The 14,205-nt window shown below is 36.4% G+C and overlaps 1 protein-coding gene across 2 annotated transcripts in view; it reads left to right on the forward strand.

Annotated features, from left to right (window-relative positions):
* Positions 1-14,205, forward strand: part of DPYD (dihydropyrimidine dehydrogenase) — an 880,709-nt gene that overhangs the window by 505,808 nt on the left and 360,696 nt on the right. For both annotated transcript variants that reach the window (XM_043876118.1, XM_043876119.1), the window contains exon 14: positions 2,078-2,242. In XM_043876118.1, the coding sequence (XP_043732053.1) occupies positions 2,078-2,242 (165 nt within the window). The remainder of the gene's footprint in view (positions 1-2,077; positions 2,243-14,205) is intronic.

Consider the following 14,205-nt stretch of genomic DNA (forward strand, 5'->3'; position numbering starts at 1 on the left):
GCAAGGATCTACTTATTGACCTATGATGACCATTCAGGTTCTTGGAAGCCCCGTATCCCCACTCCTTTCCTTAACTCTGAATGGCATGTATATTTCATTTAACTTTTCTGTCTCTGAACGTCTCATGCATGTGGCAGCTCTGACGCTCTCACATATGTGAAATTCCTGTACATATGAAGTGAATTTCATTTTCTCCTGTTAGTCTATCTCATGTCAGTTTAATTCTTAGACTAGTCTGAAAAATCTGGAAGCATGGAGGAAAGTTTTTTCCTCCTTAACACGGACCAATAAATGATAAGACAGTCATTTAAAACTTGCGGCCTTTCGTTTGTGGAACTACCCAGTGCTAGGGCATGTGACTTGATGAACTGAACTCTTGTCCTGAATATATTTGCTCCTTGGTCAAATTCTCTTGTGCTGAGCACAGCCTGTGACCTAGATTGGCCTTATAAAGTGACGAAAAATGCAGAGGAAAGGAGGAGCTCAAAGCTTAAAATTATGGCTCTTGAAAATTGAAATATGAGAGAAAATCAACCTGATTTGAATGAAACATTTCTAGAATTGTCCTCTCAGACCATGACAGCCTGAGAGTCCCTACCTGGATGAGCTGCACAGAAGCTACCTGCAGAGATACATTCCACACATTTAAGCATTTGCCAAGAAAGAAATTGGGCTCACTAGGCATGAGCTTCCTGGAGTGACTCTACATGTCATTTTACCCGTTAAGATTGTGTAACATGGTTTCACAATAGCAAATCAAAGTAAGGCTGGTGACGTTCCTACAATTACAATAGAAGTGAAATAGCTTAATTAGTAAAACATTAACTGGCAGGATTCCTATAAGTAAAAACGTACATATTTAAGGCGGCTTATTGTAACATTTATACCGTTTATTTTATAATATACTAATTCGAATGTAAAAGTGAATGTAAATTGCCAGAAATTAACATGCAATGTGTAGAAAAGTCCTTTTATCCTCTGCAACTGTAGCATTTGGCAGATTCAGGAATAAATAATCTTTTGTGGCAAGGGTATGCCTTATCAAACATATGCAGATCAGCACTAATTAATGCTAATTAAGGTTTCCTGTCTATCTAGTTGGAAAAACGTCCAAATGTTATGAAATCCAGTTAGTATGCCTATTACGCTAATTGTTTTATATGGGGTGGTTCTTAATTAAAATATGTAAATTGACCTTAATTGCTATATACTAATGGGGGTTCATGTTATCTCACTAAAAGTGACAAGATGGTGAGGAGGGGTACTTAAATGACTAATTCTGATAAATCCTTAACTAAATGACCTTTACTCAAAATTAATTTTAATTGGAAGTTGGCTAAAGAAACATTTTTCTTCTTTGTTTCATTTTAGTTTTTAGTAATGTAAGGATGTTCCTCTTCTTTGTTAATACAGCTTTAGAAGCAGTTATGGATTGTTAATTACACTTAACAAGCAAGTTAATTTGACTGTTTACTGTTTATAGTTATCAGGAAGTTATTGATAGCCTCATTCCAGTTTCGGGAAAAATTAGTACTTATTGAGAATGTAAATTTATAGTTAGAATAATATAGGTAAGTCAACCTAGTTTGTTAGAATGTGTTTTAAAGTTTGATGAGTCAGTGGTGCTAATATATACTCTAGCTGATTTATATTGAAATTACTTCTTAGAAAAAAAATTTTTCTTTGCAAACATTAACTCTTATTTGAGTTAAAATCTCACTGATGATACTTAGATTAAATAGACTGAAATAATATTTTGACATTTTACTTGATGTGTTTTTATTTATTATTTAATTGCAAATAAATTAAAATGTATAAGCCACAAACCAGTGGAAATGAATTTATGTCTTTTTTCCACTGGCCTAACCTTACAATTATAGGAAGTAATTTAAATAAAGCTAACAAATATTATATTTTTACTTTTTCATTAAGTAGTTTATGTTCAGCTGTAATTTAAAATATATTAAAAATGTGAGACAGAACTTGGTAGAATGCTGTCATATGGAAATGAGCATAGAATGAAGATAACAGTTTTTCTTTGTAGAAAGGAAACTCAATATCTTTACTCTTTCAACAGGATATAGTGACAAATGTTTCACCCAGAATCATCCGGGGGACCACCTCTGGCCCCATGTATGGCCCTGGACAGAGCTCTTTCCTGAATATTGAGCTCATCAGTGAAAAAACGGCTGCATATTGGTGTCAAAGTGTCACTGAACTAAAAGCCGACTTTCCAGACAATGTAAGTGTGATTTAACGCCTAAAACAAAAGAATTGGCATAAGTTGGCGAATGTTTATTTAAACATCCAATTCATAGGCTTATAAATATTAATGTGTATAATATATTTTATTAAAGAATCTGCCAGTTGCTTTGCTGATGCATAGAAAGATAAAAAAGAAAGAAATGCTAAAGAACTCATAAAAATCCACACAATGTAAGTCTTTGTTATAAATGGGTGCCATGTAGATGGAAGAAGTATCTATATAAGCAGGAGGAAGAGAAATGAAATACTCATTTTATTGAGTTGGTTTTCACTGTATGTGGCTAGTATTTATGAAGGTGATGACCTTAGGAAGAAATTGCAGACTGTAAATCATTTTAAATATAAAGCTGAAGCAGATGCAGAATTTCTTATGTAGTTTATATTTTTCAGTGGGAAATAACTTACCAAATGTTTTAACACCTTTATTCTGAATGAGCAAACTAGCTTTTATAAAACCTTTTTTCCTTCTAAAGTATTATGTACAAATATTACAGTAAAATCAGGCTTACAGATAGTATTTCGTTTCTTTGTGGATTTTTATAGATTGCCTGTGTTTTTTTTTTTAGTCCACAGTATTTTTCTCTTCAATATTGGTTAGGATTGTCCTTAATGTAATTCATTCATTCTCCTCCTTGTCCCCTAGCCCCTTTCACTGTGAACACACATGCACCCACACACACACATTTCTTTCTCTTTCTCTTCTCTCTCAATGAGCTGGTGGTGAATTGATGTTGAGGTTTGGGGCAATGTTTACATTGTAGAAAAGATTTTTCTGTGATGATCTTTTAGAGATAAATGAGAACACTTCAAATATTCTAATAATAATAATAAGTAATGTAAAATCCAATGAAATATGTGGATGTTTGCCCACAAACTGATAAATCAGAAAATTTTACAAAGGGACTTCAGCTATCACACAATTGCCTAGCTCATCAGGTTTATTTTTCTGTTTTAGAAAGCTCTAATTGTTTCCAAATTCTCTCTTGTCTTAAAATATAATCACATAGGATACAATTTATCTTCCTCAGTTCAACCCTTCAGATGTGAAAGAAACTATATAAAGGCCATCTGAAATCAATAGCTTCTGCTTATTAAGAATTTTTCACTTTTGGAGCTTGATGTTGCAATTATCAGTTTGAGCATTATACATCAACTCTAGTAACAATTTTGTTGGACTATTTGTATTTTAAAGAATCCACATGTTTTGGGAAACTTTTCTCATAATGCCAAGGACAAAAGTGGTCAACCATAAAAATAATTATTAATATATTTTTAAACATAGTCTACAGTTTTATGAAATAAAATAATAATGGTAATAAGTAAGTGTGTGTGCATGCTTAGTTGGTTCAGTCGTGTTTGACTCTTTGTAACCCTGTGACCCTATGTAAGAATGAGCACTTATATAATATTCACTCTGTACTAGATATGGTTATAAATGCTTTATATATTTTAATACTCATTTAATTTTCTTAATAGCTTTATAAGATAGGTAGTAGTATTTCCCCCATTTCACAGATGAGGAAACAGATGAGGCACGTGGCAGTAGGTAGCATACTTAAGGCTCACAGCTGTTATATGGTGATGCCAAAATTTGAACTTAAAATTTGATTTTAGCATCCATGCCCTTTCTAGTAATAGTGTTCAGTAGTATGCCTGCTTATATTTCAATATCATTCCAGGTCCTCTTAAAAGCTCAGTATTACTTATTTAATGCAAAATAAGAATAGTAGGAAATATTCCTTCAATAGTATTTAGATGAGCCAATGTATTTGAAAAAAAAAAAAAAAAAAAACCCTTTTTCTGGAAAATAACTCCTATTAATAACTTGTCTTAAAGCTCCCCTGATACTTTCTACCCTCTCTTGAGCAAGAATAAGATGTTATAATAATGACCTCTAAGAAATGACAGTAAGTAGACAAGAAAAGTTAAGACAAAACCCTTGCTTTGTGATTCTACAGTAAAATAGAAAGACTTGAACACATTTAAATGTTCGTTTCAATTTCCCTGGAAACAATTTTCTTCTCCTATAATGCTTCTTCTTCTGAGAAAACAATACATGCTTTTCTTGTTTCTAATTCTTTCACCATTTAGATTTCACTCATTATTATTTTTCTGTATTCTTAGAACTAATTTCTAACATTTTTACTCCCCATATCAAAGTTAACATTTTAAATACAATTAAAATGGCATTCCCATTTGAACCCATAGAAATAATGTGTGTGCACCTAGATATTGCCATGCTGAGAGTAGAATATCCCCCACTGTTTTAGAATTACTCTGATGCCAAACCCAATGAGCTGAATGAAAGAAGGTGATCCTTCATTTTCCAAGTTTAATTATCACTCTCACTGGAGTTTTCCCACATCATTCTCAAGTGTGTGGCTGCCACCTTTAATGACAGGGATTGGATAATTCAACCCATTGTGGCAGCTTCTAATCAAGGGCTAACTTTTTTGAAAAAGAAATTGTGTTGGGTGGCTTACAGGTCAGCTAACACCCATAACCAGTATCTCTATTTCCAGAGACAGTAGGCACCAGTTGACCATGGACTAGAGACAGCTGGAAGAACATCCTGAATATAAAGATGAAATATCTTGTAAGGGGGCTTGTTTCTTAACTGTCACAGAATTACACCAAAGCCTACACTTATATGGGCTTCCTTGATGGCATAGTGGTAAAGAATCCACCTGTCAATGCAGGAAACACAAGAGACATGGGTTTGATCCCTGGGTCAGAAAGATCCCCTGTAGTAGGAAATGGCAACCCACTCCAGTATTCTCTCCTGGAAAATTCTATGGACAGGGGAGCCTGATGGGCTATAGTCCATGAGATCACAAAGAGTCAGACACGACTGAGCAAATGAACACCCACACCCACATACACTGCCCCCCCCCCCCCACCCAGCGCATACACACACACTTATACTAGATTTCTTCTTGGCTTTCAAGGTTTCCTTTTATTTATCTGTGAGTTAAATTTGGCACACTGATAATTGTATCAATCAATCTATTACTAAGAGGTTTTTTTTTTTCCCCTAAGCTGAGATTCTTGAAATGCTTATTATGAAATGTATAATTAAGGCTTACAGAAATCAATTTTAAGTGAATCCTTTCATTCTCACTACAACAACCTTAGAAATCATATATTTTAGGGCTGCAAAAAATTTTACCAACAAATACCTGGTGCATTTTGTCTGAAGGCACTGAATTAGGAAGCAAAGACTGATATTTTCTATCATTTGTGGCAGTTAGAGAGAGAGTTAGGCAAAAGGTAAGGATTTATCAGTGAATCAGCTGGTGAAGGTAGAAAAGGGAATGATGGCTTTGTTAGAGAAATTAATAAAGGAAGAACAGTGGTATGCAATATACTTCTATTATAAGATATGTCATTTCTACTGAAGCCCTTTCTCAGTTTATTACTGAAAGAGCAGCCGTGCACACATGTTCACAATGACTCTAAAGAAGTTGCTCTTCATCAGCATTCTGAAGATGCATTCCTGATTAGGAGCCTTTAAATACAGAGTTCTTAACTTTGTGTGGGTGCCATGACCTCTGTAGGCACCCTGGTGAAACCTGAAAGCCTGTTTCAGAATAGTTTTTGAGTGCATAAAACAAAATTCGCAAGGTAATAGAATATTACCATTAAATTAAAATGAAATTCTTGAATTATTTTTAAAAATATTAGTAATATATATTACTCTTTAGTAAGAAACTAAAAATACAATCTAATGGCGAATCTAATACTTACTGCAATCTTGATGTAAGGTGACTTCAAGTGACACTTTGTGCTCTCTGTAGCAACTCTACAACTTGACATGATTTTATATGGTTTCCTTTGGTGCAAAGTCACAGGTATTGATAGTGTTACACTGGTTTATTGCTTCATGATAGAGGAAATGATACATTTGAATGCATGTCTAGGGAAAATAAAGATCTAAATTTTTTTCCATAGAAGTTCATGAATTTACTATTTTCTATCAAGAGTTCTAAGGACTTCAGATTAAGAATTTATGTCTTGCATTTCCTAATTCTAGTTGCCTATTAGGATCTCCAGGAGACAGTGTTCATTGCAGCACTGTTTACAACAACTAGGACATGGAAGCAACCTTAGTGTCCATCTACAGATGAATGGATAAAGACAATATAGTGCATATATACAGTGGAATATTACTCAGCCCTAAAGAAGAATGAATTTGAGTCAGTTGTAGTGAGGTGGATGAATCTAGAGCCTGTTATGCAGGGTGAAGTCAGTCAGAAAGAGAAAAACAAATATTGCATATTAATGCATACTTATGGAAACTAGAAAATTAGCAGTGATGAACTTATTTGCAGGGAAGAAATGGAAATGGAAATGCAGAGAATGGACTTGTGGACATAGTGGGGAAAGGAGAGGGAAGGATAAACTTAGAAAGTAGCACTCAAATATATACACTGTGCTGTGCTGTGCTTAGTCGCTCAGTCACGTCCAGCCAACTCTTTGTGGCCCCTTGGACTCTAGCCAGCTAGGCTCCTCTGTCCACGGGGATTCTCCAGGCAAGAATTCTGGAGTGAGTTGCCATGCCTTTCTCCAGGAGATCTTCCCAACCCAGGAATCAAACCCAGGTCTCCCACATTCCAGGCAGATTCTTTACCATCTGAGCCACTAAGGAAGCCCATATATATGTACTATCAAGTGTAAAATAGATAGCTGGTGGAAAGCTGCTCTGTCATATTGGGTTGGGGGCATAGGCGGGAGTAGGAGTGTATACACACACACACACACACACACACACACACACATACACATATAATTATGGCTGATTTGTGGTGGTGTACAGCAGAAATCAACACAATATTGTAAAGCAGAAATCAACACAATATTGTAAAGCAATTATCCTCCAATTAAAAAAAAAGTTAAAAGGCACAGTATGTTCTAGGAAATTTATAACCAGAACGTGAATCTGAGATATGTCTTAGTTAAGCTGATATACTTGTAAGGAAAGATAGAAGAATTCTTTAGGCATCCAGGCAATAAGATACTATCAAAGGGGAAAGACAGTGATAAAAATTCTCAATATTAAAAATACTCCAGATATTAAATTAAAAAAAAGAAATAAAAGTTCAGCACCAAGTCTTAGCTTGACTGAAATGATGTGACCAAGATCAGGCATCCTACTCAGTTACCACTTTCACTGTTGGTGAACTTGACTTCACCCAGAAATTAAGTCCAGCCTCATAGGAAAAAGAAAGTCACTGAATAAATATTTAGCATTACAGACTTAACAGTAAAGCCCCACCACACTGCCTTGTTTCAGACCACTTGTTAGCAAGTTGTTAGAAGGGACGCTTGCTGCCCCCCTAGACAATGTTCAGCCTCAACTCAGAAAGATTCTATAGGTTTCAAACAGAAGACCCTCTGGCCTGGTGTTTGCAGAGAGAGTTTTGGAGAGTCTCCCACCACTGAGCCATAGAAATCAGCCTGTCCCTACATCCAGAGCCCCTTCCAAGTGTCTGGGAAGAATGAAGGGTTTAAGCTCTACCCCCTCTGTTGATAGATCATGTCAGGTGTTTATTGGGTGTGCAGTTCCCCTTGCCTCCCTCACTTTCAAGCTCTCTGCCTCCCCTTCTCAGACCCCAGGTCAAGCGAACCCTCCCTATTTCCTCTGGGATTTGGCCAGGTCCTCTGGTGTGGTCAAAAGTTTTTCAATCCTCATGACACTGTTCACGGTGGTCTGTCGACATTTGTGCTGTTTATCAATGTCTGCCTCCCAACAAAGGAGGACTACTAACTCAGGTGTTTTTCTGGCTCCTAGCACATACCTGATCTGTTGGACTTCTAGGAAATTATATCTATATATTAATAAAATGGTCACATCATTTTATCATCTTAAGTCATAAGTTCAGTCTTTAAGACTAGCCTTAGCATTAATATACAATATTGTTTCTCTCTCTCAGACTTACTTTACTCTTTATGACCCTCTCTAGGACCAAAGACTCAAGGTTTCAACACCATGTCAAAGTTTGTGTCTTTTTCGGATGGATTTTGTATAACATTAACTTGTTAATTTTAAAAATATTTCTGTGCTTTGCAGATGATTCATGTTGAAAAGTACCTAAGTCTGTATGAAGGAGGTGATATAAAAATGATTCAGCATTTGTTTTTTTTAAAAAAGAATCTCTGAGAGAGTTAGGCCCTATACTAGTTGAATCATTTCAGTAATTCTGGCATGGATAAGGTGAATATATATCTATGTGTATGTATATGTAAGCATGTGTATAGATACGTATTTATGTGTGTTTATATCTTTATAAAGTTCATCAATTGATTTTACTACATATATAATCAATATCACTCATGAACTTTGTATATATCATTAAATATTTATAAACTCCTAAATCAGAACTATTTACTGGGAGCTGTTTATTTGTTCCAGGAACTGTACTAAGGGTTTTATGTATCTGTGAAACAAAGATTTTCCCCATTTTACAGATGAGGAAACTGACATTAGAGATATTGCTTTAACTGTCCAGATCACAGAGTTAGTAAGTTAATGCATTGAAACTGGAAATCATCCCATTATACCATGAAGCAGGTTCCATTTGACTATAAGGAACCTGAGGAATTAAGAAACATACGTGTTACAATCCTCCCTTGCTGATATGGTCCAAATAGATTGCGCTTTCTCAACTGCAGACTCTCAAAAAAATTTAAAACCCCAGATCTTTTCACTTGACAAAGAAAGTTCTGTCATTAGTTCCAGTGAAGAACATTTTATGGCTTAGCTCTTTTGGCTTTGCAGAGATGGAGGTGTATCTATAGAAAACAATACCAGCAACTTGGTGTGGACTGGTTTGTTACCCAGCCTCCTTTTAAATCCTGTATTTGGAAATAGGAAGTTGAGAGTCAGATCTATTTATCTTCCAAACAGGAGGACGCTCTCTGTTTATTCAGCAGACATTTCATCACCCCATCATTCCTGTACAGTCTTCTTACGGGTGTCCCGGAGGCTGACTCAGCAGAAGTGGGCTTTCTTTTCTTTGGCATATGTGTAACTAAGTCTAACTAATTAGAAATAGGGGGGTGTGTTACTCATGCAATCTGGTCAGAGAAATAAAATTTAGTAACAAATAAAACTACAGTAAATGTATTATCAGCCAGCAGTGATCAGTACACGATCATTACTTTTGCTTTCCTACCTCAGAGCTTATAAAGTACAAACAGCACCCTAGCTCTTCTCTCCTCGTATCCCAAGAAAAGGGTTTCACGAACAGAGATGTAAGAATCTCATATTTTTAGTGATTCTTCTGAATTTGAATTACTTATACTTTATGTACAATGTAAGATCTTCTGATTTCTTCCTCAATGTTTTATTCATTGTACTTCTTTCCCTTAATATCATTCATTTGCTCTAACCAGAATTATTTGAGCTTATTAAGTTCACATTTCTGTAAACTTCTACATGTTCCCATGCTGGTTTATTTTAGATAAAACTGGTTTTTTTTGTTTTTTTTTTTTAAGAAAAGTGCTGGATCAGGCATTGAAGGGAAGCCTAGTAAATCCTCTAGGAAGCCCTTCCTTTTTCACACCATCACTTAAGTAGTGATTTTGTAACATTGTGAATTCCAGAAGACATATATTTTCTAACCTCCTTTTTTTGCTAAAATCTCAAACAATTATCTAGTGACATTATTATTTTTTAAAAGATCTATTTAGTTTATATAAATAAGAATAAATCATATTTAAATATATCATAGTCTAAAAAATGAATCATAAAATGGAAATTTAAAATATTAAAGTGGATGGGGCAAAACAGTCCATGTCCAGTTATTTTAACAAGTATGTGTTTTCACTTTTCTAGAGTATATGGAGTCCAGGGATGAAAGGCATAGAGTTTAGAATCAGAATGGATTTAAATCCCAGCAGCTCCTCTGACTTGTTGTTTTATTGATACTTAGCCTCATTCTCATCAGTATGATGATAATACCATCTCTCAGAGTTTGTTGTAAAAATTAAATGAGATATTATTCATGTCAATGTATGACAAAACCCACTGCAATGTTGTGAAGTAATTAGCCTCCAACTAATAAAAATAAATGAAAAAAAAAATAGGTAATGGGCTTGACATATTGCAAGTATTTGTGACTTTATACTGCAGAGAAGGTGTCCTTAGTCACTCAGTTGTGTCTTTTTGAGACACCATGGACTATAGCTGGCCAGGCTCTTTTGTCCCTGGGATTCTCCCAGCAAGTATATTGGAGTGGGTTGCCATTTCCTTCTCCAAGGGATCTTCCCAACCCAGGGATCAAACCCATATCTCTCACATCTCCTGCATTGGCATACAGATTCTTTACCACTGAGCCACCTGGGAAACACTTCATAGAATAACTTTATGCATTTAGCTTTTATTTCTACTAAAAATAATAATTTGTTTTCATGAAATATTCTGAGGGGTAGATTTAGCAAATAGAAGGAAACATCATTTTTATAGCTTTTGAATCGTATTGCCCAATTGATTTTCAAAACATTTATAAACAGTTCATATAAAAGATGCTATTTCAGAAATAATTATCAATTAAAAATTAAATACTAAATTAATAAATATACTTTTAGTGATTATTCTGAAGTTGAGTTAATTATATGTTATGTAGAATGTAAGGTCTTCTGATTCTTTCCTCAATGTTTCATTCATTGTATTTCTTTGCCTTAATATCATTCATTCATTTGACTTAGCTTCTGATTAAAATAAAACTAGAATAATGACAGTTATTTTCTTGGTTTCAGCATAGAAGTGAAGAAAAATTAAACTATAATTCCACAAAACAAGAGCAGCCAAAATTAATAAGAAAACATAATATAGCTCATAGTTACATGATTTGTTTCTGGCTCCATGTAGCCAAGCATTTTCTTAAGACATTCCTAGTTCCTTAAAAGAAAACATTAGCAGCATCCTACATGGAGTAATGGGACTGGATTTACTTTCTCAATTGAAATAGCAGCATCCAAAAACTTATATATGAAACAAAAATTTTTAAGAGGTAGAACATCAGTCAGTAAGGACAGTGGTCATTGAGAGATGGAAAGCAACGGAAATGAACTCTGCCATTGCCCAAGAAAACTTCCAGGCTACAGGGAAGGCAGCAAAAACCAGTCAGAAATCAGAAAAGTAGAACTGAGAATCCAGAGAGAACAAGGATGACTAGCATTCACGAGATAAAGCATCAGAAAGTAGAGAGTTGCATACAGAAAGGCCTTTGGAGATTTGCAAAAGATCCCTTGAGTATTTAACAGATCAGCTTATGCCTGTTAGTAAATTAGACTACAGAAAGAACTTTCAGAATGGATTTGAGGGACTATTATTCAATTTTCACATATATCTGGAAATTTTATGACTCTTCCTGACAGCCACAGTGAAAAACCTTATGAATCACAATTAGCCATAGGCCAAACACTTGTTTGGGTATGCCCAACAAACCTTAAAAGCCAGACCTGAAAGGATAAAAATATGTCTAAGTAATGTAACTGCTAAGAACGTGAAGTAGAAGGACATGTGCTCATTTTCTCCTGTGAGAACTCCAAAATTGCGATTCGCTGCTGAACAACTATCAATGGGAGAATGTTGGATCCCACCAAAAGAAGATACCCTGTGTCCAAGGGCAAAGGAGAAGCCCCAACATGACAGTAGGAGGGGCGAAAAAATCTCATTTAGAATCAAACTCCGTACCCGCCAGATACACTCAGAGGGCTCAAACAAAGCCTTGTGTGCACCAGGACCCAGAGACCCCACAGAGACTGAGCCAGACCTGCCTTTGAGTGTTTGAGCATCTCCTGTGGATGCAGTGGCCTGCCGTGGGGACAGGGGCTCTAGCTGCAGCAGATCTGGGAGACAAGGTGTGTGGCATAAGCCTTCTTGGAGGAGGTCGCCTTAAGACCTACCATGGGGCCACCAGACAACCCACAAACTGGAGAATAATTATACCAAAGAAGTTCTCACACTGTTACGCAAGTTCTAGGACTCACAACAGATTTCCCAAACCTGGGGATCTGACAAAGAGACTGCGAACCCCCAGGGAATTTGATCTGGAGGCCAGTGGGATTTGATTACAGAACTTTCACAGGACTGGGAAACAGACTGTTGGAGAGCACAAACAAAGCCTTGTGCACACCAAGACCCAGAACAAAGGAGCAGTGACCCCACAAGAAGACTGAGCCAGGCTTGCCAGTGAGTGTCCAGGAGTCTCTGGAAGAAGCGTGAGTCAACAGTGGCCTGCCATGGGGTCAGCGGTACTGAATGCAACAGTGCTGACATAAGTCCTTTTGAAGAGAGAGAACAAAGGGAGGGAACACAGCCCATCAAAAAAATTGGATTAAATATTTGCTGAACATGGAGCCACCCATCAGAACAAGACCTAGATTCCTCCACAGCCAGTCCTTCCCATCAGGAAGTTTCCACAAACCTCTTATCCTTATCCATCAGAGGACAGACAATTTGAAAACCATAATCACATAAAACCAACCAAACTGATTACATGGATCATAACCTTGTCTAACTCAATGAAACCATGAGCTATGCCATGTAGGGCCACCCAGGACGGATGGGTCATGGTGGAGAGTTCTGACAAAACTTGGTCTGCTGGAGAAGGGACTGGCATACCACTTCAGTATTCTTGCCTTGAGAACCCCATGAACAGTATGAAAAGGCAAAAAGATATGACACTAAAGATGAACTCCCCAGGTCAATAGGTGCCCAATATGCTACTGGAGAACAGTGGAGAAATAATTCCATAAAGAATGAAGAGATGGAGATGAAGCAAAAACAACGCCCAGTTGTGGATGTGACTGGGTCATGGAAGTCCAGTGCTGTAAGAACAATATTACATAGGAACCTGGAATGTTAGGCCCATGAATCAAACTAATTTTGAAGTGTTTAAACAGGAGATGGAAAGAGTGAACATTAACATTTTAGGAATCTGTGAACCAAAATGGACTGGAATGGGAGAATTTAATTCAGATGACTATTATATCTACTACTACTACTTCTAAGCATCCCTTAGAAGAAATGGAGTAGCCTTCATAGTCAACAAGAGTCCTAAATGCAGTACTTGTGTACAGTCTCAAAAATGACAGAATGAACTCAGATCGTTTCCAAGGCAAACCGTTCAATATCACAGTGATCCAAGTCTATGCCCTAAACACCAGTGCTGAAGAGGCTGAATTTGAGTGGTTCTATGAACCCCTACAAGACCTTCAGGAACCAACACACAAAAAAGATATCCTTTTCATCATAGGGGACAGGAATGCAAATGTAGGAAGTCAAGAGATACCTGGAGTAACAGGCAAGTTTAGCCTTGGAGTACAAAATGAAGCAGGGCAAAGAGTAACAGAGTTTTGCCAAGAGAACGCACTGGTCATAGCAAACACCTTGTTCAAGAAACACAAGAGAGAATTCTCTTGGACATTACCAGATGTTGACATTATCAGATGGTCAATACCAAAATCAGACTGATTATATTCTTTGCAGCCAAAGATGGAGAAGCTCTTTACAGCAGGCAAAAACAAGACCAGGAACTGACTGTGGCTCGGATCATGAACTCCTTAATGCAAAATAAGATTAAACTGAAGAAAGTAGTGAAACCACTAGACCCTCAGGTATGACCTAAATCAAATCCCTTATGATTATACAGTGGAAGTAACAAATAGATTCAAAAGATTAGGTCTGATAGAGTGCCTAAAGAACTATGGAGAGAGGTTCATGACATTATACAGGAGGTGGTGATCAAAACAATCCCCAAGAAAAAGAAATGAAAAAAAGGCAAAATGGTTGTCTGAGGAGGCCTTACAAATAGCTGTGAAAAGAAGAGAAGCGAAACAAAAAGGAAAGATATACCCATCTGAATACAGAGTTCCAAAGAATAGCAAGGAAAGATGAGAATGCCTTCCTAAGTGATTAGTACAAAGAAATAG

This window comes from Cervus elaphus, chromosome 20, assembly GCF_910594005.1.
Source record: "Cervus elaphus chromosome 20, mCerEla1.1, whole genome shotgun sequence".
NCBI lineage: Eukaryota > Metazoa > Chordata > Mammalia > Artiodactyla > Cervidae > Cervus > Cervus elaphus.